Source organism: Aotus nancymaae, unplaced genomic scaffold (assembly GCF_030222135.1).
Source record: "Aotus nancymaae isolate 86718 unplaced genomic scaffold, 86718_ANA_hifiasm-v0.15.2.pri h1tg000036l, whole genome shotgun sequence".
Lineage (NCBI taxonomy): Eukaryota > Metazoa > Chordata > Mammalia > Primates > Aotidae > Aotus > Aotus nancymaae.
This window is the reverse complement of record NW_026988450.1, coordinates 68378644-68406567: the sequence shown is the minus strand read 5'-3', so window position 1 is coordinate 68406567 and position 27924 is coordinate 68378644. Positions and strand designations below refer to the sequence as shown.

Sequence of the window (27924 nt, the reverse complement as noted above, 5' to 3'; positions counted from 1 at the left end):
TTGCAGAGACATGGATGAAGCTGGAAACCATCATTCTCAGCAAACTAACACAGAAACGAAAAAAACAAACACCACATGTTCTCACTCATAAGTGGGAGTTGAACAATGAGAACACATGGACACAGGAAGGGGAACATCACACACTGGGGCCTTCGGGGGGTGGGGAGCTAGGGGACGGATAGCATTAGGAGAAATACCTAATGTAGATGACAGGTTGATGGGTGCAGCAAACACCATGGCATGTGTTTACCTATGTAACAAACCTGCACGTTCTGCACATGTACCCTGCAACATAAAGTATAATAAAAATAAATTTTTTTTTAATAAAATAAAATTTTAAAATAAAATAAAAGTCCTAGTAGAGTCCCTGGTCTATAGAAGCATTCCATAAATATTAGCCATGTGTGCTTCCAAGCAAGGGCCCAGGGTTTCAGGACAGAAAGGATATCTTTCCAAGGTAGAAAACTTTTCAGACCTTATTTATATAGAAGAGTCTAGAAGTAACTCTAGGTGGTTTTGGGGGAAAAGGAAGCATCCTACCCGAATCAGATAAATTCAGCAGAGCTAGCAACACAGAGAACGCCCAGTGTGATACTGGGAATACTGAAATAAAATCCTTCCCAGGAACCCCAAGGTGTGAAAGTTCCTTCCCAAAGGCTCATTCCTGCTCCACATTTTCTTAATATTCCCAGGAAGGTTACAATATTAACCTGTTGGTCCTTTACTGCACGGTAATTCATCAGGTGCTGCTTCTGAGACTGAAGAGATAGTATGTCAACAGATCCTCAAAGGAGGAAGAGGCTGAAGTTCAGAAAAGGAAGATAGCAGTGGCAATACATAGCCTTTTTTTTTTTTTAACTGTCTTTATGTATTTTCTGCATTATTCATAGCTTTAAAATTGATAGAAGATGCAGAGAAAAAAACTCACCTACTTTTTAAAAAATAAACTTTATATTTTAGAATAACTAGATTTATAGAAAAGCTGCAAAGAAGGCTAGACACGGTGGCTCACACCTGTAATCCCAGAACTTTGGAAGGCTGAGGCAAGCAACCTCCTCACTTGAGGTCAGGAGTTTGAGATCAGCCTGGCCAACATGCTCAAATCTGTCTCCACTAAAAATACAAAAAAGTAGCTGAGCGTGGTGGAGGGTGCCTGTAATCCCAGCTACTTGAGTGGCTAAGGCAGGAGAATCGCTTGAACCTGGAAGGTAGAGGTTGCAGTGAGTCAAGACGGCACCACTGCATTCCAGACTGGGAGACAGTGTGAGATTCTGTCTCAAAAAAAAAGTAAATAAATACAAGAATTACCTGCGCGTGATGCTGCGCACCTGTAATCTCAGCTACTCGGTTGCAGTAAGCTGAGATTGCACCACTGCACTCCAGCCTGGGAGACAGAGCAAGAGTCCATCTCAAAAACAAAAGAAAAAGCTGCAAAGATAGCACAGATAGCTCCCTTTCGTCCTTCATCCAGCACCCCCAAATGTTAACATAACCATGGTACATTTGTTGAAGCTGAGACATTAACACTGCTATACCCATCTGCTTTTATACCTAGCTTAGAGCTATAAGGAACTCTTTGTGTGGACACAGGAAGAAAGCTGCTCCTTAAAAGTGTATGTTTCATAAGGAAGTTTGCTTAGTTTTTTAATGAAAAAGACATTTGTCCTTGTGGCTGACAGTGCTAGCTGCTTATTCAAACCCAATCTCCCTTTCCTCCTCCTTAAGAATTTTGCTCAGGGCAGTAGATGTGCCCAGCCAAAACCATGAGAGTCACCAACTGCCTTCCAGCATGGGGTGACCATGTGACACACAGTGCTGGCCCATGAGATGAGGATGAAATCCCTGGGACAGACGACTCTTCCCAGATAAAAAGCAAAGTCTTGCTAGGTGACACCTCTGTGCTCTTAATGCTGTCATTCCCTGTTCTTCCTGCCCAGAGTGCAGACCTGAGGCCTGATGCACACTCAGAACAACAGAGAGAGATGGACAGTGTCTGTGTCGGAGTCTCAGTGTCAGCCTGGGATTCTAGACCTGGGGGCATCTCACTTCAGAAGGCAGAGAAACCTCACTGCTTAAACTGTCTTTACTGCACTTTCTGTTATTTGCTGCTAAACACAATTCAGATAGCATCCCAAATTCAAGTCTGGAGACATAAGATCAAAAGCTTAGGAAACAAACATTTACTATCTATGTGAAGCCCATATCATGTAACAAACTATGCTTGACTCAGAAGCCATGAAGCTGCTTAGACAGGAAGTCAAGCTATTAGAAGACGTGCCTTCTAGCAATGTGGCTCAGACTCCCCTGCAACAGAACAGAGGAATCTTCAGTTACGTTATATTCAGTCCTTAGACCTCCATTTTTCCATTTGTGGAAAAGAAACTATGATACATATTCTTTTATCCAAAGCAAGTGAAATTAATATGTAGAAACCAATAGCTCCCTGAAAGACAGGGTCTCCATGATGCTGAGCATATACCATTAATAATATTGTTCCGCTGCCAGTAAAGCTCCAAAGGACTCCACAATAAAGACAAGGAATTTTTGCTTTTTTGAGATAGAGCCTTGCACTGTCACCCTGGCTAGAGTGCAGGGTCATGATCTCAGCTAACTGCAACTTCCGCCTCTCCCTCCCAGGTTCAAGTGATTGTCCTGCCTCAGCCTCCTGAGTAGCTGGAATTACAGGCACCCGCCATCACACCTAGCTAATTTTTTGTATTTTTAGTAGAGACGGGGTTTCACCATTCTGGCCAGGCTGGTCTCGAACTCCTGACCTTGTGATTCGCCTGCCTTGGTTCCCCAAAGTGCTGGGATTACAGGAGTGAGTCACCGAGCCCGGCCTGAAGATTAGGAATTTAAGAGAATTGCCAAAATCAAGTCCAGTCTAAACAATGATAGCCAACTACATTTTTTATTCTTTTTGAGACAGGGTCTTACTGTGTTGCCCAGGCTGGAGCACAGTGACACAATCACTGCCCACTGTAGCTTCGACCTTTCCAGACTCAGGTGATCCTCTTATCTCAGCCTCCTGAGTAATTGGGACTACAGGCGTGCACCACCACACCTGGCTAGTTATTTTGATATTTTGTAGAGGTGGTGTTTCACCATGTTGCCCAGGCTTATCTTGATTTCCTGGGCTCAAACGATTGCCTACCTCGGCCACCCAAATTGCTGGGAACATAGGCGTGAGCCACCGTGCCCATCCTACATTTTTGACTTCTGGAAATATTAAAAAATCAAAGGTGAAAACGGTGGAGAGAAGACGTAGAAAATTGAAGCTGTAACTAGACCTGAATAGACTCCTCCTACAATATAATTGGCAGTGTAGAATCGTGTAAATTCAGTTTGGAAGCCATACAATAGCAGTTTGGTGGACATTGTTTTGATTCTTTAGGAGAACCTAAAACAGCACAGGAATTGTTTCTCATGGAGGCCGTAGCGCAGTTGTTTGGAACTTGGACTCTGGAGTCAAACACTATAGCTCTATTTCTCCTCATGCCATTTATTGTGCTTTCTTTGGATGACATCCTAATACCTTTGGGCTTCAGCTTCCTCATCAAAAACTGAGAGAAAGAAAATAGGATTGTGAAATCATGGTGCTGGGGAAGGGAGAACATTTGTTGTTACGTTTGTGGCTGGTGCCCACTTTATTCAGATGTCCAAATTTGCACTGTTAAAATACAGGGATTAGAAATCTGAGACAGAGGAACAAAGATCACAGAGATAAGGGGCTGAAAAATGACACAGGCCAGGTAGCTCAGGCCTGTGAGCCCAGCACTTTGGGAGGCCGAGGCGGATGGATCACCTGAGGTCAGGAGTTCGAGAGCAGCCTGGCCAACCGTCTCTACTAAAAATACAAAAATTAGCCGGCTGTCGTGGTGCGTGCCTGTAATCCCAGCGGCTTAGGAGTCTGAGGCAGCAGAATCGCTTGAACCCGGGAGGCAGAGGTTGCAGTGAGCCGAGATTGTGCCATTGCACTCCAGCCTGGGCAACAAGAACAAAACTCCATCTCAAAAAAAAAAAAAGAAAGAAAAATGAAACGCACACTGGCCAGGACACCATGCTGCCCTCTGCTGGTTTCAAAACGGTCTAGAGCTGCGTTCTCCAAGATGGCGGCCACTAGCCACGTGAGCCTTGAAATGTGAGTCTGATTAAGTGTAAAACACACACTGGATTTTGAAGACTTAGTATAAAGAAATGTAAAGTAGCTAATTTATATTTTTCATATAGATTGTATTTTAAAATGATAATATTTTGGAGATGGCGAGTTAAAGTATACTATGAAGATTTAATTTAACCTATTCCTCCTCATTTTTTGCTATTCCTACTAGATAATTTAAAATCATATATGTAGATTGTCTTGGTGGCTCCTAGCACATTTTCACTGGGTAGCAGTAGTCTAGTGGCTGACTTCCCACAAGAACAGAACAGCCAACCAACAAACAAGTTCACCCTTTCATCAGGTACACCTTGAAAGCCATTTGCCATAGAAGATGACACTTGTCTTGAACAAAGCAAATGATCAAGAGCTGTTGCAGTTTTTCTCACACTATCTCCGCCATCCCATTTCCCTTATTTTGATGCAGAAGCACGTTATGTTCCCATTCAATGGGAATCCCCCATTGAGGTTATGTTTTCAGCACCGAGAAGGATTTCACAGTCACAGGAGTGAGCCAATGGAGCAAAACCAACACCCACCCCTTCCCTGGTGACCTGGAGGCTTTGCCAACTGCCAATATGACCAAAAGCTGGGACAGCCGGGGGAGTGGCTCAATAAAATTTAAAGATATGAACACTGATACGCAGGCCTTTCTTGGATGGAAGGGAGTGGAGTGTGCTCCTTGTTGGGTCAAATGTTATCACTTAGAGGATAAAGAAAGTAATGAGAAGCTTTCTAGAAAAAAAGCTGGGCTGGGCACGGTGGCTCACACCTGTAATCCCAGCACTTTGGGAGGTAGAGGTGGGCACATCACTTGAGGTCAGGAGTTAAAGACCAGGCTGGGCAATATTGTGAAACCCTGTATCTATGAAAAATACAAAAATTAGCCACGCCTGTAGTCCCAGCTACTCAGGAGGCTGAGATGGGAGAATCGCTTGTGCTTGGGAGGCAGAGGTTGCAGTGAGCCAAGATCGTGCCACTGCATCCAGCCTGGGTAACAGAGCAAGACTCCATCTCAAAAGAAAAGAAAAAAAGCTAGATGAAAGGTTCTAGCCTTCAGGGTCGGGCGCCATGGCTCACGCCTGTAATCCCAGCAATTTGGGAGGCCGAGGTGAGTGGATCACAAGGCCAGGAATTTGAAACCAGCCTGGCCAATATGATGAAACTCTGTCTCTATTAAAAATACAAAAAACTTTGCCAGGTGTGGTGGCACATGCTTGTAATCCCAGCTATTCCGGCAGCTGAGGCAGGAGAATTGCTTGAACCCAGGAGGCAGCGGTTGTAGTGAAGTGAGATCACGCTATTGCACTTCAGCCTGGGTGACAGAGCCAGACTCCGTCTCAAAAAAAAAAAAGAAAGAAGAAAGGTTCTAGCCTTTAAAATGTTAATTCAAAAATAACCTACAGGCCCGGGTGAGGTGGCTCACGCCTGCAATTCAAACACTTTAGAGGCCAAGGCAGGCAGATCACCTGAGTTCGGGAGTTCAAGACCAGCCTGACCAACATGGTGAAACCTCGTCTTTAAAAAAATAAAAATAAAAATAATCTACAAACAATTTTTTGAAACATTACTCTCTAAATCAAAACCGATTATGAACATTAATCAACATACAAATTTTTCAAGTTGTAATCAGGATAGATGTCTGTGAGTGTGAGTGAAACTCTTTCTTAGATTTCATCCTTATACTGTTCCGTGGTCACACTGATGAGTTTATTTATGCTTAGTTTTATTCCTGGTAGTTACTCCCTGGTATTAACATACTTGGACTTGTTTATCCATTCCTGGCTGGAGTGGGGGTGAGTCAGGAACGGGGAGAGGGAAGATAGAAAGACGGAGTTTTTCCAAAGAACCAGAGAGCCAAACACAAAAAATTACCCAGATGTACTATCTGAGATGAGAGTATCAGCTGAGAGAAACTGAGTTAAAGTGAGCAGCTCAGAATCAAAAGCCAGAAGAGGCTAGTGGAAAAATTCTAGAGGAAGAATCATGAGAGACAGCAGTGCAGCAAGGCTGAAATGACTGAGAATAATCGCTATTTATACCTGCATAACGAGAGCCTGGGTCCCAGACAGAAATCCCAGCCCAAACCCCCTAGCTGCCCGGCTGGGAAGGGGCTGACACTAGAAGCTCACCCAAGGTTGACCCAAGGATCAGGGCTAGGAAAAAAAAAAAAATGGTCTGTGGCTAGGGGCGGTGGCTCATGTCTATAATCCCAGAACTTTGGGAGGCTGAGGCAGGCAGATCACCTGAGGTCGGGAGGTCAAAACCATCCTGACCAACGTGGAGGAACCCCATCTGTACTAAAAATACAAAACTAGTCGGGTGTGGTGGTGGGTGCCTGTAATCCCAGCTATTCAGAGGTGAGGCAGGAGAATCCCTTGAATCCAGGAGGGGAGGCGGAGGTTGCAGTGAGCTGAGATCGCACCATTGCACTACAGCCTGGGTGACAACAGCGAAACTCGTCTCAAAAATAGAAAAAAGATCTGCAATGGAAAGAGAATGTAAACAATTCATTGCTTAAAGGAGAGCCTCTCAATTTTGGTCCCGTTATCCCTCAGACCCTGCCTCACATTGACTACTGTGATCTAGCTCATATTCATCAGGAACTGGAACTTAATACCACAGCACTCCTTGACGGGGAGGAGCGAGAATGGAGCATATCAGAATCACAGTTAGAACTCTCTGTTCCACTCAGGAGATGGAGAATCCTGATATGTTCTTCTAGTGAGCCTAAGACCTCAGCCTGCAGGCGCCACTGAAAACGACCACTTAAACCCAGATGAAGATTTAAATGACCAGATAAGGCCACACTGAGCACTCAGTAGGAGACTGCACACTTTGAATATACCTCAGCTGCACAGAGATCTTGTGCTTGTGTTTTAAGATTTCTGTGTGCTCTTGTAAAAGTGCATGCTTGGGCAAAGTAAGGACCACATACTGCAGGGGACACTGGGTGACAAGCTGTCAGGACTGAGGCAAGAGTGGGTAGGAACACAGGCTTCAAAAGCAAGCATAGATTGTACCTCGAGAAGTAGTTTATATACGACAAAGATTGCACTAACGTCAAGAAGGAAAGAAATATTCATAGATATGACATTGTTTACAAAAGGAAAACCTCAAATGGACACAGTGGTTCATTCCTGTAATCCCAGAACTTTGGGAGGCTGAGGTGGGAGGATCACTTGACCCCAGGAGTTCAAGATCAGCCTGGCAATATAGCAAGAGCCCCCTCCCTTTTTCTTTTTGAGACAGAGTCTCATTCCATTGCCCAGGCTGAAGTGTAGTGGCCTGGTCTTGGCTCACTGCAACCTCTGCCTTCTGGGTTCAAGTGATTCTCCTGCCTCAGCTTCCCAAGTAGATGGGATTACAGGCACCTGCCACCACACCAGGCTAATTTTTATATTTTTAGTAGAGACAGGGTTTTACCATGTTGGCCAGGCTGGTCTCGAACTCCCAACCTCGACCTCCCAAAGTGCTGGAATTACATGTGTGAGCCACTGTGCCCAGCCAAGACCCCATCGTTAAAAAAAAAAAAGAAAAAGAAAAAAAGAGACTGAGTTAAAAAAATAAAAACCTCCGGTCTGTGTGCATAACACTCTTCTTTCAGAGGATTACATAAGATAAGGCATCCGGTATTCCTTTCATACGTCCTGAAAAGTTAAGGCTTGGTGCTGTTGTAGGTACATTTTCCTTTAACCTGAAACAACACTATATTGTGTGCCAGCGTCTTAGCCCTCTATCAAGCAAACTGTTCCTATCTATTTACATTACAGCAGTATTCTGGCTGTGTCTATTTTTCCTCCTGCATTGGATTCGGCTATAATAAAAAGTAACACAGGGCCAAAGCATACGAGTGAGCACAGTGAGAAAATGCCCAGAAAGTCTAAATTGGGAAAGTAAAAAATTAGATTAGATTACAGCTGCTGCTAAGATTACACTTGAAATGTTAAATATTGAAAGTAGATTGAGAAAATATTCTACCCAGCTTTTTTTTTTTTCCTGTTCAGAGTTTAACATTTAGGAGCTAAGAATGACTATGCCAGTTGCAAATGCCTCAATGTCATCTTCTAAAAAAGGAGAGAGATGGTTGGGTGCGGTGGCTCATACCTATAATTCCAGTACTTCGGGAGGCCAACACAGGTGAATCACTTGAGGTCAGGAGTTCGAGACAAGCCTGGCCACTATGGCGAAACCCCATCTCTACCAAAAATACAAAAAATTAGCTGGGTGTGGTGGCATGCACCTGTAATCTCACCTACTTGGGAAGTTGAGGCAGGAGAATAGCTTGAACCTGGGAGGTGGAGGTTGCAGTGAGCCAAGATCTTGCCCCTGCATTCCAGCCTGGGTGACAGAGTGAGACTCCATCTAATGAAAAATGAGGCTGGGGTGCAGTAGCTCATGCCTATAATCCCAGCACTTTGGGAGGCCCAGGTGGGTAGATCACCTGAGGTCAGGAGTTCGAGACCAGTCTGGCCAACATTGGCGAAACCCTGTCTCTAGTAAAAATACAAAATTAGCGGGGCATGGTGGTAAGTACCTGTAATCACAGCTACTCAGGAGGCTGAGGCAGGAGAATAACTTGAACCCAGGAGGTGGAGGTTGCAGTGAGCTGAGATCACACCATTGCACTCCAGCCCTCCAGCCTGGGTGACAGAGTAAGACTGTCTCAAAAAAAAAAAAAGAAAGAAAATTTGAAAAGAGAGATAAAAGTATCAAGTGCATTGATTGCTGGGCTTGTTTTTTCTGTTCTTTTCTCTTTTTGCAGGGTGTGAGTGGGGAGAGAGGAATGACTACCCCCCTTCTCCCACTTGGTGAATCTGTCAGTCAGAGGGTTCCCACCCAGGGTCACGAGGTGAGCCTGTGATGGGACTCAGCCAATAAGGGTCCCTCTCTAGAACATCAGCATCTGGAGAAAGTAACTGCATATGCAGATTCACCTGGCCATGGGTGGCTGGAAGGGATTACCCTTTAGTCACTAGTTCCCGGTTCCTGGATCCCCGGAGTTGCTTCAGTTCCTCTTCTTCAGGTTCCCTTGTTTTCGACATTTCCTTTAACTGTCAGTGGGCTCTGCCATATATTGAAAGGAAGTGATGATTGGAGCTGCTTATATTCAAAGAAAGCCTGCTGGTATAAACAGCAGTGTTGAGCCCAGCAAAGGCCAAGTCCTCAGTAAGTGGTCACTTTTGTCACTTCTTCATTCAACACATTTTTGCTGAGTAGGTTGTGTGTGTGTGTGTGTGTGTGTGTACACACACATATATACATGCGCCAAACCAATAGGAATACAGAGATGAACAAAAATTCTCCACCCTTAAAAAATTTACACTCTAGTTAAGGGTAAAGAAAGGCTAAGATACAGGGTACCATCTGTAAAGAAAAGTCTCCTCCATTTCTTCTTCTTGACTTGAAAGTCTTCTCGGCAAGAAGTTAGCAAATGCATATCAAGAGAGCATGAGTAGGGGCCTGGGAGCGATGGCCCACACCTGCAATCCCACTACTTTGGGAGGGCCAGGCAGGCGGATTTCCTAAGGTCAGGAGTTCAAGACCAGCCTGGCCAAATGGTGAAACCCCATCTCTATTAAAAATACAACAATTAGCCAGGTGTGGTGGCATGTGCCTATAATCCCAGCTACTCTGGAGGCTGAGGCAGGAGAATCGCTTGAACCCAGTGCAATCTTGGCTCACTATACTCCAGCCTGGGCAATGAAGTAAGACTCCATCTCAAAAAAAAAAATAAATAAAGAGCATGAGTAGCAGAGTAGGAGAGCGCTAGAGAGTCAGGGTGGGTGGGCAAGCAAGGCTAGGTTGGCTCTGACAGACGCTCTCCCAGACCAAGCTTCGGTCAGGTTCCTTTGAGCCCTCTTTTCTACTAGGCCTTCACCTTGCTGCTCCCTTCCCCTCCCCTCCACCCACCATCCTGCTGTCTTGGCTTACCCAGCCCAGTTTTAGCAAAGAACTCTGATAAGTCAGTGTACTGACGATCCCTCACCCTTGATATCCAATCAAGTTTGTTATCTCCGCCTTTGATTTCTAAGTCCTTGGCCTGCCTTGAGCAAGAGTCTCCCCACCCTGCATCTCCTGTTTAGTAATTTTCCATCCACTGACTCCTCGCTATGCTCATTGACTCTAATCCCCACTTGTCCCTATATATTCAGTTCAGCCCAATCTGTCTTCCCTATTGCAATACCCCTATTTTACTCATCTTAAACAAAGTTTTCCCTACCTTTCTAAAATGTGTCAATAATTTTTTTCTTATGCCATATAGTCTTGAGAAAGCTGCAAATGATGGAGCTCAGGACATTCCACCCCAAAATACGGCCACCTGGCATAAGGACTATTCGGTACTGGCTATTTTGAGAAGCTGCAGACACAACAGTAGCTCCAAAAAGTTGTCCTTTTAGAAATGTCCATCTGTAAAGGAAATGTCCCTTTGTCCTTATTTTAAGTTTTGTTTTTTTTTTTTTAAGAGATGGGATTTTGCTACGTTGCCCAGGCTGCCCTCAAACTCCTAGGCTCCAGCAGTCCTCCTGCCTTGGCCGCTAAAAGCGTTAGGATTACAAGTGTGAGCCACCATGCCCAGCTGAGAAATGCCCTCTGTTAAGGTCTCTCCCTCTCTGCACCAGGAACAGAAAGAAAGCTAAGTCACTAGAGACTTGTAATAAATGGAGAAGGTGTTGACCTGAATCTGCATAACAAACTTTACATTTGTATAAGGTGCTTTTCCTGGTCCTCTGGTCTTAACTGGGTTACGTCTTTTTTTCTTTGTTTCAGAGAATAATAATATTTAAGCCTGAAGTCTGAACAACACTCCCATCTTTTTTATTTTTTTTTGAGACAGAGTCTCGCTCCATCGTCCAGGCTAGACTGCAATGGTGAGATCTCGGCTCACTGCAACCTGTGTCTCCTGAGCTCAAGCGATTCTCTTGCCTTGACCTCTCAAGTAGCTGGGATTACAGGCACACATCATGACACCTGGCTAATTTTTGTATTTTTAGTAGAGATGGGGTTTCACCATGTTGGCCAGGCTGGTCTAGAACTCTTGGCCTCTAGTGATCTACCCACCTCAGTCTCCCAAAGTGCTGGGATTATAGGCATGAGCCACCACGCCTGATTTGAACTACTCCCTTTTTTTTTCTTTATTCCTATGTGACTGACATGAACTCTTTTGAGATCTATCCTAGAGATTTACTCATTTCTCTGGATTTTCACCCATATTTTCACCCTGTGTAATAATATGTATCACAGAGAGCATACATATTATTAAACTTCTGTTCATTTTTCTCTTGTTAATCTGTCCTTTGTTACAACAGATCCCAGGTAAGAACTCATGAAAGGTAAAGAAAAAAAATTATTTTTCCTCCTCTACATAATCTTGCCTTTAGCCTCAATCACCAGTATCTTCTTTTTCATTTCTTTTTTATTAAGAGACAGGATCTCACTATGTTGCCCAGGCTGGTCTCGAACCCCTGTACTCAGGCAATCGTCCCCCCTCAGCCTCCCAAAGTGCTGGAATTACAGGCATGAGCCACCACACCCAGTTAGTACCTTCTTTTTCTTCCTTCCCTTTCCTCTTCCCTTGTTTCCCCTTTCCTTTCCAGCTGGGCTATTCCAGGCTTAGGTTCTACCAATTACCTTAATTACTGGAGAGATACAATTAATTCCTGCCTAGATGTGGCCTCTAGCCTCCTTTGCTGCAGATCCCAAATTCTTCATGGCCAGCAGAGCAATGTCTCTTCTGCTGCCTTCTACTGAAGGATGAGATAATCATAGCTACTCTCAAGCAACTGGAAGGATTAACAAGATAATGTATGTAAAACTGTTTTGTATATGGCACAGTGTTATATAAATACATTTTTAAAACAAAAGAAAAAGAAAGAGGGCTTTAGTGTTGAAATTGTTGGAGAGCTCTGACTAAATTTCTAAAAGAGGAAATTATCCACCCAGACACAGCAGCAGTAGCCTGGTAGGCCAGGGTCAGCTGCTGCAGCTGTGAGCAATTTACCCACGTGATTCTCTGGTTTCCATCTCCCTCCATTTAAGGCTGCTAAAATAGCTGGATGGCAACGAAGGCAGTTGAGAAAGATAGCTTATGTGAGTGAAGAAGTGTGTTCAGGCCCTGTGCAGTGGCTCACGCCGGTAATCCCGGCAGCTTGGGAGGCAAAAGCTGGAGGATCGCTTGAGCCCAGGAGTTCAAGACCAAGCTGGAAAATTGGCAACACCACCCCACTATGAAAAATACAAAAATGCCGGGTATGATGGCTCACGCCTGTAATCCAGCACTTTGGGAGGCCAAGGTGGGCGGATCATGAGGTCAGGAGATTGAGACCATACCATGAAACCTGTCTCAACTAAAAAAAATACAAAACATTAGCCAGGCATGGTGACATGTGCCTGTAATCCCAGCTACTCAGGGGGCTGAGGCAGGAGAATCACTTGAACCTGGGAAGCAGAGATTGCAGTGAGCAGAGATTGCGCCACTCCACTCCAGCCTGGGTGATAGAGTAAGACTCTGTCTCAAAAAAAAAAAGAAAAAGAAAAAAGAAAAGAAAAATACAAAAATTAACCAGTGTGGTAGTGAGCACCTGTAGCCGCAGCCACTCAGGAGCTGAGGTGGGAGGACTGCCTTAGCCTGGGAGGTCAAGGCTGCAGCGAGCCATGATCATGTCACTGCACTCCAGCCTGGTCAATGGAGCAAGACCCTGTTTCAAGAAAAAGAAATGTGTTCATCCCATTTGCAAAGGTTACCCAAAACTCTCCGAGTCCCTGCTCATTGTTTCGGGAAAGAATGTGTAGATTTCACAGGTTAATAATTTTTATAGTTTAAATATCTGCCAGGCTGTGTCAGCTGATGAAGTTGAGGATTTTTTTTCTAGTGGGGCCTGCAGTCAGCATCTCATCTTCTTTAGTGGTTAAGAGCACAGGCTCTGAAGCTAGACTGCCTTGATTTCAATCTCGAATCTACCACTCACTAGCTCTTATCTTCAGCATGTTAGTGTTTTGTTTTGTTTTTTTGAGACAGAGTTTCACTCTGTCACCCAGGCTAGAGTGCAGTGGCACAATCTCAGCTCACTGCAACTTCCACCTCCTGGGTTCAAGTAAGTCTTCTGCCTCAGACTCCTGAGTAGCTGGGACTACAGGCACATGCCACCATGCCTGGCTAATTTTTGTATTTTCAGTAGAGACAGGGTTTCACTATGTTGCTTAAGCTGGTCTTAAACTCAAGACTTCAAGTGATCTGCCTGCCTCAGCCTCCCAAAGTGCTAGGATTACAGGCGTGAGCCACCACATTCAGCCTTCAGCATGTTACTTAACCTCATCTCAAAAATGAGAATGATTATAATACCTAACTCAGAGTTATTAAGGGAAATACGTAACTCTTAGAACAGTGGCTGGGATATAGTAAGAGCTCTATACATTTCACCTATTATTTAGAGTATATCAGATCATGTACAAGAGCTAGCATTTGAGGGCCATAAGAGGTAGATGCTGTAAGGCCGGTTGCCTCGCCAGGAGCACGGACGCACACCCCCACCCTTTTTTCCGAAAGCTCAGACATGCTCGGGTTGTTCCCTTTTCCCCTTCTTGCACAGCCTGGCTTTCCCTTAAAGAACCCAGTATGCAAGCGGGGTCTTGTGATTCTAGTCAATAGCAGCTAAGTCTTTCTAGCCAATAGCAGCCGAGTAATTCTAACCAATAGCAGCCAAGTCCTGTATGCAAACAAAGGCTTGTAACCTTACCCAATAGTAGTCCTGCTCTCCCACAACCAATCGAGCTCCTTCACTCCCTATAAAACCCCACGTCTGAGAGGAGTCCACGCGACTTCTCTGGCCCCTCCCGTCGGACCACAGAACCTCGCCCGGGAGCCTGAATAAATTCCTTCATATTGGATCTTCTTGTGTTGGCCTCAGTTTCTTCCTTTTAAACTCAGCAAGAACCCAAGAACAAACCTCACAGATGCTGTGTTAAAAACTTCTACCAAGTGCAATCATTTAATTCTTCCAACAATTGTGGGCAGGAAAGAGTTACCATAGCAGCCCCAATACAGAAGGGCCGGCTTACGGGGCTGGCCCATGGCTAGCATCTGGAAACTTAGCTTTTGGAAGGTTCCCAAGTCACTAACTGATAAGGACCTTGCCCACCTGGCACACTGAATTGTGTTGTATCGGCATGCCTGGACTGTTTGTACAAACAGTGTGATTTATGGAGATTACTTGCTTTCCTTCTGAGAGTCTGGAATGCTGGCAGTTGTGGCTAGCTGAGCAAGCAGAGTGTACTTATGAGAAAAGCCCCCAGTAAAAATCTTTGGTTCTGCAGCTTATCATGGTATTAGGGCTCAGAAATGGATACCCCAAAATATGGCACTTTGATATGCTATCTGACCTTCTCCCTAGCTTCTGTCTCTCAATCCTATGTCCCCCAAAGCACTGGATAAAGTTCTCTGAACTTCCTTATCTGCCTAAGTCTGGACCCGCCAAAGAAGAAAACAATTACTCCTGGTTCCTTCCCTGAGTTTTCATTAACTGAACTCATATGGCAGGAAGAAAGACTGAAGTCTGTCAACAAACCTGGACGGACTTTAGTCACAAACCATGGTCTGCTCTGCTGACCCAACGGACTTTGTAGGAGGCTGTGGTATATTCTTCAAGCCCATTGAATTCTCTTAAAAATCATTCACACGTCTCCATCTCCCTTTCTTCTAAGAAGTAGGATGGATAGCATCTATACCCCATTGAGATATTATGTAATCACTCTGGTTCCCCCTGTGTACACACTAATAAATTGGTTTGCCTTTTCTCCATTTAATCTGCCTTTTACGAGTTGATTTTTCAGCCAACTTTCAGACAGCAAAGGGGATGTTTTCCCCTGGCCCCTGCAAGGGTTCCCTGGGGGAAGATATTACACACATGTTACTGCACTTCATGGCTAGAGGAGGGAGTCTCTTCAAGAAGGAAGAACAGGCCGGGCGTGATGGCTCACACCTGTAATCCCAGCACTTTGGGAGGCCGAGGCAGGCAGATGAGGTCAGGGGATCAAGACCATCCTGGCCAACATGATGAAACCTCATTTCTACTAAGAACAAAAAATTACCTGGATGTGGCAGTGCATACCTGTAATCTCAACTAGTAGGGAGTCTGACACAGGAGAATCACTTGAACCAGGGAGTTGGAAGTTGCAGTGGGCCAAGATTGCGCCATTGTACTCCAGCCCGGTGGCAGAGTAAGACTTCTCAAACAAACAAAAAAAAAAAAAAAAAAGAAGAAGGAAGAACACAGGAACCTGTGCTTGGATTTCTCCACACTCCACCCGATGTGCCCTTTTCTCTTGCTGACCCTGCTGTGTATCCTTTCACTGTAATAAATCTTAGCCGCAAAAACAACTACACATTGAACCCTTCTTTCTAGTACAGCACTGAACGTGTGGATGTTCACAGGTCTCTGAAAAAACAAACTCTCAAAGGTGTATCATGTAACTCTAATTTTATAGTTTCAAAATATGAGGAATGGGAAAGTTACAAGATGCAGACGTGGCCACTTAGTGGGTGAAAAGCTACATCTAAATCCAATCTGTCTCCCTCCAAAGACTATGTTCATTCCATTGTGCCAGGCAGCCATATCCGGTCACATACGTCCCAGGCCAAGGCAAGCTTCTTTCCAAGACACAACACCTAGTAGCTATGGGATAGCTATGCAACTTGAGAAAATCTCTTAGAGGATTTGAAGCCCAGATTTCTTCACTGTAAAACTGCAATAATACTACTAATGCCACAAAATTGCTATGAGGATTTAGTAAGTACAACATACAAAGCGTATGTGTGAAGCACATACATATTACCTATACAGTATATTAAGATCTATGAAGTATTTAGCCTAATGCCTTTATAGATGGTACACATCTATAAATTAAAAAGCTAGATAAATATGTAAAGATGTGGTCAACGTATAGACATGTGTATAAATATGTACATATACATGCACACATACATCCACATAAGTACACATGCATGTTTATTACTCATCTAACAATTTCTGCCTGGAGTAAAGTGCACCCATCACCATTCATAAATGAAGCTAGTTAGGATTTCATATGCCTGATTTTTACACCTACTGGTTTCAAAATAGGGAACCACTTTTATCCAGAAACTTTCTGCTCAAAGCCTAAAGGCTGACTTTCCTTAATGTTTAACCTATGAAATTAATTATTAGCCAGACAATTCAAAGCTTTGCTCAAGACACTAACTGTTGCTTACCATGAGCTCTAACACACACAGGTATGGTGGCCATATTTTCATAACTCCAAGTTACAACCAGTGACCTAGAAATGAATTACTGTGCTGGAGAACTGAAACTCCCTCAGAAACCGCAGCTTCTATGTAGAATATTCAGTCCTCCTACAACCATGGAAGCATACTTCTGTGGTTAAGATTTATTATCAAAAATGCCTTTATTTTATCCTTTACATTGCACCTTTATGGTGTTTCTGTTTATAGCATTATGAAGTTACACTGTAATTGAAGCATAATTATTCATCCCTTGGAATCCATTTAGAAACCATTCACAGCATCCTCTATCTTCTCTCTAAAGCCAAGGATATGCACTGTGAGTCAGTACATCATAGTATAAGAGGCTGGTTTTCTCCTAGAAGTTGGTGTCATCTGACTTTTTTTTTTTTTTTAGATGGAGTCTCGCTCTGTTGCCCAGGCTGGAGTGTAGTGGCATGATCTTGGCTCACTGCAACCTCTGCCTCCATGGTTCAAGCGATTCTCCCTGCCTCAGCCTCCCAAGTAGCTGGGATTACAGGCATCTGCCACCATGCCCAGATAATTTTTGATTTTTTAGTAGAGATGGGATTTTGCCACATTGGCCAGCTTGCTAAGCCACTATGCCCAGCCTCATCTAACTTTTTCTGTGTAGAACAAAGATATGAAAGAACCAACTATAACCCAAACCTACCATTTTTCACTGGGGAAAACCCCAGTCATCCTACCAACTTCAAGGTCACACTTACTAGCAGTAATGTTCATTTGGACATTATTACTTGAGTGGCCTCAGACAAATGATTTATCCTACTGGTGCCTTCACCTCCTGATTTGTAAGATGGAGATAATAAGAATGCTGTCCCTACAGTATTGTTCATCTAAACATTTGTTAAGAAGGTAGCTCTCAGACCAAGCATGGTGGCCTGTAATCCCAGCACTCTAGGAGGCTGACACAGGTGGATCACTTGAGGTCAGGAGTTCAAGACCAGCCTGGCTAGCATGGGAAAACCTCATCTCTACTAAAAATACAAAAATCAGCTGGGCGTGGTGGTGTGTGCCTGTAGTCCCAGCTACTTAGGAGGCTAAGAAAGGAGAATCCCTTGAACCTGGGAGATGGAGGTTGCAGTGAGCCAAGATCGAGCCATCTCCAGCCTGGCTGACAGAGCGAGACTGCCTCAAAATAAATAAATAAATAAATAAAAGAAGGTAGCTTTCATATTAATGTTCTTATCACAATACTTTTTTAAAAAAAGAATATCAGCTGGGCACAGTGGCTTACGCCTGTAATTCCAGCACTTTGGGAGGCCAAAATGGGTGGATCACGAGGTCAAGAGATTGAGACTATCCTGGCTAACACTGTGAAACCCCGTCTCTACTAAAAATACCAAAAAATTAGCCAGGGGTGGTGGCATGCACCTGAAGTCCCAGATCCTAGGGAGGCTGAGGTAGGAGGATCGCTTGAACCCGGGAGGCAGAGGTTGCAGTGAGCCAAGATCATGCCACTGTACTCCAGCCTGAGTGATAGAGTAAGTCTCTGTCTCAAAAAATTTATAAAAGGATATCTACCTCATAGTTTATTTATTAATAAGTTAATACGGGTAAAAGGATTAGCACAGTGCCTGGCACATAGTATAAAATAAATAAATGAAATAGACAGCACATCTTCTACTGTTCTCTAATTGCTTCTATAATCTCATAGTCCTGACAATACTTTGAACGTTTAAGGTCAGGGACCACACCAGCACTGTGCATTCCTGTCCATCTTCCTTTCCTCAGTGAACTTAAACCAGAGCTAGACATGTTAGGTCACCAGCAGACAGCTGTGCATCCAACTGTGGCAGAACTGCACAGGAGAAAGCAGCCTGCAATACAGTGTCACTCACTCTAAGCAATGCCTTTAGATCCATGGCTGCCAAAATATTTGACCCCAATGCACAGTAACAAATAATTTTTAGGTTGTAACCCAATACACACCTGCATATGCCCCTATGTTTTATAGTATATCTCTAAATGAAATAAAAGTTTTGTAAAACAATACTTACTCTGTTCTTTTTTTTTTTTTTTGAGATGGAGTCTCGCTCTGTCACCCAGGCTGGAGTGCAGCAGCACAATCTTGGCTCACCGCAACCTCTGCCTCCCATGTTCAAGCAATTCTCTTGCCTTAGCCTCCTGAGTAGCTGGGACTACAGGTACATGCCACTATGCCTGGCTAATTTTTTGTATTTTTAGTACAGATGGGGTTTCACTATTTTGACCAGGCTGGTCTCGAACTCCTGACCTCAGGTGATCTGCCTGCCTCAGCTTCCCAAAGTGATGGGATTACAGGCGTGAGCTACTGCACCTGACCAACTTAATCTATACTTACTACATAAAATATGCTCTGATCTTTCCTAATCTAGTTAAATCTAGTCCAGTGATTCTCAAACTTAATTGTGCATTTAAATCACTTGGGGATCTTAGCACTTGGATTCAGCAGGATTTAGGTACGGTCAGAGATTCTGCATGTCTGTCATGCTCCCAGGTGACACTGCTGGTCTCATGGACCATACTTTGAGTAGTAAGAGCCTCGTCTAATCTATTTAAAGTTCTAAACCCTCGGGCTAAAAGTCTTAGGCTGGGTGGGAATGGCTAGAGGAGGGTGCTCTCAGCATGAATGACTCATACTGACTTTCATACTAAGACTGAAATGCCTGCTGGGTTCCCAGCCCTTTCCTCATGTCTCAAGCCTATACCTTGCAACTATATTCATTAAACTGATGAAGCACTTACTATGGGCAGGATACTGAACCAAGTACTTTATATCTACTCCAGTTACTCCTATAGCCACCCTATGAGGTTATCCCCATTTTACAGATGAGAGAAGGTAAGTATCTAATAACTAGTGAAGCTGGGTTCCAGAGGCTATGATCTCACGAGAGCGAGCCTCCAAGATGGCTCCAGCAATCCCTGCCTCGTGGTATTCATGTCTTGTGTCGCCTCTTCCACACTGAATAGGACTGACCTTGTAACCAATAGATTATTGAGGAAATGAGAGTGTGTGGCTTCCAAGGCTCAGTTAGAAAATAACATTGTGGGCCGGGCGCGGTGGCTCAAGCCTGTAATCCCAGCACTTTGGGAGGCCGAGGCGGGTGGATCACGAGGTCAAGAGATCGAGACCATCCTGGTCAATATGGTGAAACCCCGTCTCTACTAAAAATACAAAAAATTAGCTGGGCATGGTGGCGCGTGCCTGTAATCCCAGCTACTCCTGAGGCTGAGGCAGGAGAATTGCCTGAACCCAGGAGGCAGAGGTTGCAGTGAGCCCAGATCACGCCATTGCACTCCAGCCTGGGTAACAAGAGCGAAACTCCGTCTCAAAAAAAAAAAAGAAAATAACATTGTGGCAACTGTCTTTCACTTTTTTGGGTCGCTGTCTCTGGAAGAAGCCAGGTTGCCATGTCATAAGAATTCTCAAGCAGTCTTACGCAGAAGTCCCTATAACAATGGATTGAAGACTCCTGCCAACAGCCAGTACCAACTTGTTAGGCAACAAGTGAGCCCTGTGGAAGTGAGTGCTCCAGCCTATCAAGTCTTCAGATGACTGTAGTTCCGGCCAACATCTTGACTGCAACCTCATGAGCGCCGCCAAGCCAGAACCCAGCTAGGCTTCTCTCAAATTCTCCACCCACAGAAACTGCGTGAAATAACAAACATGGATTGTTTTGCAACATTATGTTTAGGGGTAATTTGTTATGCAGGAAAAGATAACTATACTCGTCCCTCAGTATCCATGGGGGATTGGTTCTAGGACCTCCTTTGGATACCAAAATCCAAGGATGCTCAAGTCCCTGATATAAAATGGTGTAGTATTTGCATGTGATGGGACTCAGAGAACAATACCCCAGAATGAAGTTCTCAGAAGCAGCCTCAAAAACAAATGTTTCTCTGACCTTGTCCTGCCCTCCTGTCTCTCGATCCCATTTCCCCACAAGGCTAGCCATAAAAACTGGGATCTCTCTTCCCTACTGTGTGTCAGAAACCAGAACCCCATTTCCTCAAAGCCAGTCATGAAATCTTAAACTATTACTCTAACTTTCCCTCTGCCTTTCTGTGTCAAAACAGGCCATAAGGAAATTGTCTGACCTACATTGTTTAACTGTAGGTCATGAGACTCCCGTTCCAAGCTGACTGCGGTGGCTTATACCTGTAACCCCAGCACTTTGTGGGGCTGAGGCAGGTGGATCACTTGAGGTCAGGAGTTCAAGACCAGCCTGGCCAATATGGTGAAACCCTGTCTCTTCTAAAAAATACAAAAATTAGCTGGGTGTTGTGGTGCATCTCTGTAATCCCAGTTACTCAGTAGGCTGAGGCAGGAGGATCACTTGAACCTGGGAGGTGGAGGTTGTAGTGAGCCAAGATCACGCCTCTGCACTCCAGCCTGGGTGACAGAGACAGACTCCATCCCGCACCCAGAAGAAATGAATGCTGTATAGAGGCCAAAAAGAATCTATACAGATCAGCCTTGTTGGGCTTCTCTACTCAGTCTACTAACTTTAGATCATACCCTTTTTGTCCAATCGTATTCCTACACAACTGTCCATAATCTGTTGAACCTAAGCATAACAATGGGCAATTTTCCCTATATCTCTGGGTTTTCATTCTGAAGCCTCCCATACATGATAATGAATTTGTATGCCTTTTTTCCTATTAATCTTCCTCTTGGGCCAGGCACGGTGGTTCACGCTTGTAATGCCAGCTCTCTGGGAGGCCAAGGTGGATGGATCACTTAAGGCTAGGACTTAGAGGCCAGTCTGGCCAACATGGCAAATCTCTCCCCTAAAAATGCAAAAATTAGTAGGGCATGGTAGCTGGCGACGTGAGCCTGTAATCCCACTGTAATTCCAGCTACTCAGGAGGCTGAGGCATCAGAATTGCTTGAACCCGGGAGGTGAAGGTTGCAGTGAGCTGATTGTGCTTCTGCAGTCCAGCCTGGGCAACAGAGGGAGACCCTGTCTTAAACAAAACAAAACAAATCTGCCTCTTGTCAGTGATTTTCAGCAGACCTTCAGAGGGCAGAAAGTGTTCTCTTGGTCCTTACACGTAAAACCTATGCACATCCTTTTGTATACCTCAGATCATCTCTAGATTACTTATAATACCCAATACAATGTAAATGCTATGTAAGTAGTTGTTATATTGTACTGTTTAGGAAATAAGGATGAGAAAAAATGTCTATGTGTCTGCAGTTTGGACATAATTTTTTTCCAAAGATTTTAAATTCATGGTTAGTTAAATATTCAGATGCAGAACCCACAGATACAGAGGGCTGACTGTAAAACACTTCTTAACCAATAACTCACATTGCATCATTATGATTCAGCCCTAAAAGGAAAGTGACACTTATATGAAGGCTCTTTGGATTAACTCTTCACTGTGGCAGCTTACATCAAGATTCAGGAAATGTTCATTTTCCTCTAACAACCAATCTTTTGGGAGACATCTACTTCCCAAGTCCATATTACATGTGATTTCATGACTTGCTTTAGCCAGTTAGATACAGAGTTGTGATGTTACATCACATCCAAGCAGCAGCTTTTGGAGGCGCTATAAGAATTTGCCTGCCCTCTTTAGCATCTTCAATCATCTATAAAAACAACACATCACAGACAGTGGATATTCCGTTAGTCTGTGTCCCAGAATGGGAAGGCATGGAGCACAGACCTGAATTTGATCCCCAGCTTGGAGACAAGCTAAGCATAAGCAGAGGTGCAGCTGACTTACAGATTCATGGTGAGAAATAAGTACTTGCTGTTGTAAGACACAAGATTTGGGGCTGTTTGTTACTGCAGCAAAAGCTGCCGGATACACTCACCATGCTGGATGATGCCATGCTCCATAAGCCGGTGGCAGAGCTGCTCTGCCTCTTTCCTCGTAGTGGCCTCACCTTCCTGAACCAGCCAGTCCAGGAATTCAGAGGCCATGAAGGTACGCTCATACTTGACCCCTTCCTCCTCCCTGGGCTGGAGAAGTGTGTTTTCAGGGCTCATCAGCCTAGGAATTAAAAAAAAGGGAAAAGAAAAATAAACAAACCTACACAAAAGGAAACCAGCTCATTTGAAATCATAGACTTCTGTGAAGTACCACAGCGAAGTTGTCAGACAGACAGATGCAGCTGTCAGGTGCCACCACACGTGTAATTTCTAAGAGGAAGATCTGCTTCGGAAGTAAATCAAGATGCATTTTCTCCTAGTAATTAGAGAAAAAAAAAAAAACTGGAAATACAATCCAAAACTCTATGATTAGCAGACTGCATTCAAGTTGGCAGTCTTGAAAAGCAGTTACAACTGACTGACCGTGTCTCTCTACCTTTCTGAAAAGGCTAGTGTTTCTTTCCTAATGGCATTATTCCACCTCTGCGCTAAGAAGACTAGTGCTGTGAACTGAGTGTTTGTGTCCCTGCTAATTTTTTTTTTTTTTTTTTCCTGGGACAGAGTTTCGCTCTTGTTGCCCAGACTGGAGTGCAATGGTGCGATCTCAGCTCACTGCAACCTCTGCCTCCCCCGTTTAAGTGATTCTCCTGCCTCGGCCTCCAGAGTAGCTGGGATTACACACATGCGCCACCATGCCCAGCTAATTTTTGTATTTTTGGTAGAGATGAGGTTTCATCATGTTGGTCAGGCTGGTCTCAAATTCCTGACCTCAGGTGACCCACTCGCCTTGGCCTCCCAAAATGCTGGGATTCCAGGTGTTAGCCACCATGCCTGGTCATCCCTGCTAATTACATATGATGAATCTCTAGTCTCTAATGTGATGACATTGCAGTTGGGGCATTTGGGAGGTAATTAGGTTATGAGGGTAGAGCCCTCATGAAGGCATTATGCCTTTATAAGAAGAGACAAAAGGGAGCTTGCTCTCTCTCTCTGATCTTGCCTTGTGAGGACATAGGAGAAGACAGCCATCTGCAAACCAGGAAGTAGGATCCAACCAAGAAGCAGCCACCTGCAAACCAAGAAGGAGGTGCCACTGGATCTGCTGGCACCTTGATCTTGGACCTCCCAGACATATATTTGTTGTTTAGGCTACTCAGCCTGTGGTAATTTTTTATAACGGTGGCCTGAGCTGAGTAAGATAACCACATAAGTCACTCTTTTGTAGTCCTCCCACACCCACGCGGCTTGCTTCTCTTCTCACACCTGTCTTCCCAGGACTTGCTCAACAACTCTGGACTCCATTTCACATCTCCAGATAGCTCCAACTGGGCCTATAAGTGTTCTCCTCTGCATCCATATATGATGCAATGTAACATGTCAGTCCTTATTCTGGCTGACATTAATACCAGTATTTGGGGCCGGGCATGGTGGCTCACGCTTTTAATCCCAGCACCTTGGGAAGCCGAGGCAGGTGGATCACTTAGGATCAGGAGTTTGAGATTAACTTGGCCAACATGGCAAAACCCCGTCTGTACTAAAAATATGAAAAAATTAGCCAGACGCAGTGGCACATGCTTGTAGTCCCAGCTACTCAGGAGGCTAAGGCAGGAGAATCACTTCAACCCAGGAGGCAGAGGTGGCAATGAGCCAAGATCATGCCACTGCCCTCCAGCCTGAGTGACAGAGCAAGACTGTCTCTCAAAAAAAAAAGAAAAACACACAAAACAACAGAAGGACTGACCACTGCCCTCGGCTAGTGGGACACTCTCCTGGTCTCCCTCCGGCCCTCTGCTCCTCCCTCTTACTCAGGTACCCTTGTGTTGGCTTCTCTGCCCCTCCCTGGACTTTAAAGGCTGGAATTCCTTGAGATTCAGTCTCCACATACCTCTTTTCTCATTCCAGTCTCTCTGGTGAGCTCCTTCATCCCCCTGGCTTCAGTTACCATCCACGTTCCAAACATTTCCAAATTTCTATTTCCAGACTGGGCCTATGCTCCCAACCCCACAGCTTTGCATCCACATACACTTCTCAAAGCCACCTCAGAATCCACAAGCCCAAAAATGAACTCAAGTTCTTCCCTCCAAACCTGGTCCTGTGCCGGTCAGTGCTGTCCAGCCAGAAAATGAGGCATTGTCCGTGGCCCTTCCCTCTTTCTCACCGCTTGCCCAGTCAGCAGTATGAACTGTGAACCTGAACTCCTAAGTCTCTCTCATGTATGTCTAAGCCTTCCCATCTCAGGCATTGCTACTACCTTAGTCTAAAATACCAATACCTTTAACCTAGACAACGACAGTGTTTTCTTAATTGACTATATAATGCATCCACTCTGATTCTCAACCCAATCTTGGACATCTAAGTCTAGATACAGCCATCAAATTATCTTTTAAAAATTCAAACCTGATAATGTCCTTCCTCTGTTGAAAATACACTTCAGGCCAGGCATGGTGGCTCATGCTTACAATTCTAGCACTCTGGGAGGCTGAGGGGGGCGGATCACCTGAGGTCAGGAGTTTGAGACCAGCCTGACCAACATGGAAAAACTCCATCTCTACTAAAAATACAAAAAATTAGCCAGGTGTGGTGACATGAGCCTATAATCCCAGCTACTTGGGATGCTGAGGCAGGAGAATTGCTTGAACCTGTGAGGCAGAGGTTGTGGTGAGCCAAGACTGCCATTGCACAAAAGTGAAACTGTGAAAGAAAGAAAGAAGGAGAGAGAGAGGAGAGAAAGACAGTGAAAGAAAGAAAGAGAAAGAAAGAAAGAGGAAGGAAGGAAGAAAGAAAAAAAGAAAGAAAGGAAAAAAGAAAGAAAGAAAGAAAGAAAAAGAAAATATACTTAAATAGCTTCTCATTGCTTTTAGGATAAAGACCAAAAAATTTCTTCACATAGCCTATAAAGTATGCATGATCCTAGCCTCTTTCAGTTCTTCAAACATGCCATGCCCCATCTACCACAGGCCTTTGAACATGCCATCCCCATGGCTGGAATGCTCTCTCCCTTTTCTCCCCACCAGCCCCCTCCCATGCCTACTTGACTTCCTGTTTTGCATCTCAGTGATGGTGAGGTCTCAACTAGACCATCTCGTTGCTCCCTGTATAGTTTGTGTGATTAAAGACAGCTCTATTATAGGCTCCAAGAAGGTTGAGTCCATGTTTGTCCACAAAACTGTCGGGTTTTTTGTTTTTGTTTTGTTATATTTTGTTTGAGACAGAGCTTCTGTCATCCAGGCTGGAGTGCAGTGGCACAATCTCAGCTCACTGCAACCTCGACCTCCCAGGTTTCAGGTGATTCTCCTTCCTCTGCTTCCCAAGTAGTTGGAACTACAGGCACGCACCACCACGCCCAGCTATTTTTTTTTTGTATTTTTAGTAAAGATGGGTTTTCACCATATTGTCCAGGCTGGTCTCAAACTCCTGACCTCAAGTGATCTGCTGGCCTAGGCCTCTCAAAGTGCTGGGATTACAGGTGTAAGCTACCATACCCAGCCCATAAAAATGGAACCTTATAAAATGCCACAGTCATTGTGTCACCTTCCTCTGTAAAATTATTCCTGATGAGTTCCTGTCTTCCATATGAAAGTCTGGCTGTCTCTTAAAAACCCTCATTGCCTTTGAAACTAACAATAATCTACAATACAAATTAAACTATTTCATTCTAGAGTAGGAAGAAACCTTGGAGATCACTGTAGTCCAAACCCTCTTCATCCACATGAGAAGAATGTAGTTTTTATTCAAATGAGAAAAACTGAAAGGCAGCCTGCAGTGTAGTGGGAAGGAAACTTGCTTGAGGTCATGCAAACACTCCCTCTACACCTATCAATCACTGCATTTGGAGGTAATTAAGCCTCTGTACCTGAATGCCATATGATGTTTATTTTCAACGTGTTTAGACTCAGAGCCTAACCATGCTGTAGAAAGAACACTGGACTAGGAATTCAAAGATGTAGGTTTATCCCAGTGAGTCGCTTAGTAGCTTTGAGACGTAAGGCAAGCCACTTTTCTTTTATTCAGCCTTGTTTTTCTCGAGAGTATAATGGTATCGTTACCCAGCTGTTGTGAAAATCCTAAGAGCGTGAATAAAATAACCTTGTAATACAAAATAATGTAGAGTATTTACAAAGTGTTATACTATGTCAGTAATCATTGTACCTACGTTGAGGCAAGATGAATTTCTGCCTTAATAACTATGAACTGATGAAAACAGAGATTCCTTTAAGGTACCTTTTCTCTTCCTAGAAGAATGATTAGAGTTCTAGTTGAAATCCATGGAAGGGGCTCAGGATTAGAAATTAGATGACTGGGACGCAAACACAGCTCTGCTACAAACTAGTCATGTAACTTCTCACTGTCTCCCAAACTCATATTAAATGGGGAACATAACACCTGTTCCCCTTCCTTCACTAAGTTGTTGTTATCATCAAAAACCTTTGGGGCAAGTGAAGTTCTAAGTATATGTATGAATATATACTCTTTTTTTGAGAGGGAGTCTTGCCCTGTCACCCAGGCTGGAGTGCAATGGTGCAATCTCAGCTCACTGCAATCTCTGCCTTCCAGGTTCAAGCAATTGTCCTGCCTCAGCCTCCTGAGTAGCTGGGATTACAGGCACTCACCACCACGCCTGGTTAATATTTGTATCCTTAGTATAGATGGGGTGTCACCATGTTGTCCAGGCTGGTCTCGAACTCCTGACCTCAGGTGATCTGCCTGCCTTGGCCTCTCAAAGTGCTGGGATTACAGGCATGGGCCACTGCGCCCAGCCCACTCTTATATTAAGAGTATAAGAGTATAAAAGATATGAGCATCTAAGAGAACTCACTAAAGACATTCTCATTCAGCATGTAACAGAAATCACTTAAAAATCTTATTTAAAGGCCAAGCGCAGAGGCTCACACCTATAATCCCAGCACTTTGGGAGGCCGAGGAGGGCGGATCTTGAGGTTACGAGTTTAAGACCAGCCTGGTAAAACCTCAACTCTACTAAAAAAAAAAATTGCCTGGGTATGATTGTGCATGCCTGTAATCCCACCTACTGTAGTGGGAGGCTGAGGCAGGAGAATCACTTGAACCTGGGAAGCAGAGGCTGCAGTGAACCAAGACCGTGCCATTGCACTCCAGCCTGGGCGACAGAGCGACTTCATCTCAACTCTTTCCCAGAGTTAGTAACAGCTGAGGTGATATGAGGAAGACCAGGTTGTCCAAGCACCAGCAAGCACCAGCTCTCAGACATGTGAATGAGGCCATCCTGGACCTTCCAGCCCAGCTGACCCTCCGGCAAGTGTATGAATATGCCCAAATGAAACCAATAGAGGAACCCCCATGCAAACCATGGAATCAGAAGAAACGATACATCATTGTTGTCTTAGACTACTAAATCTTAGCATGATTTGTTTTGTAGGAATAGACAGCTGGAACACATTGGTATAAATAAACTGGCAAAAATATGTGAAACTACACACACTGAGACATGTTACATAGCTCAGAAAGTTGCAACAGAATGATGGATGAACACTGGAAATTCCAGGGAATAAACTGCATAGAATAAATCTTGGAGCTAGATGTAGGAGACTGCACTGATGACGGGAATCTAGAAAAGAAAATAG

The 27924-nt window shown here is 44.3% G+C and overlaps 1 protein-coding gene across 1 annotated transcript in view; it reads right to left on the bottom strand.

Annotated features, from left to right (window-relative positions):
- DEPTOR (DEP domain containing MTOR interacting protein) overlaps positions 1-27924 on the bottom strand; it is a 181657-nt gene that overhangs the window by 75119 nt on the left and 78614 nt on the right. Inside the window, exon 4 of the mRNA XM_064384547.1 lies at positions 22267-22445. Coding sequence (XP_064240617.1) covers positions 22267-22445 — 179 coding nt within the window. The remainder of the gene's footprint in view (positions 1-22266; positions 22446-27924) is intronic.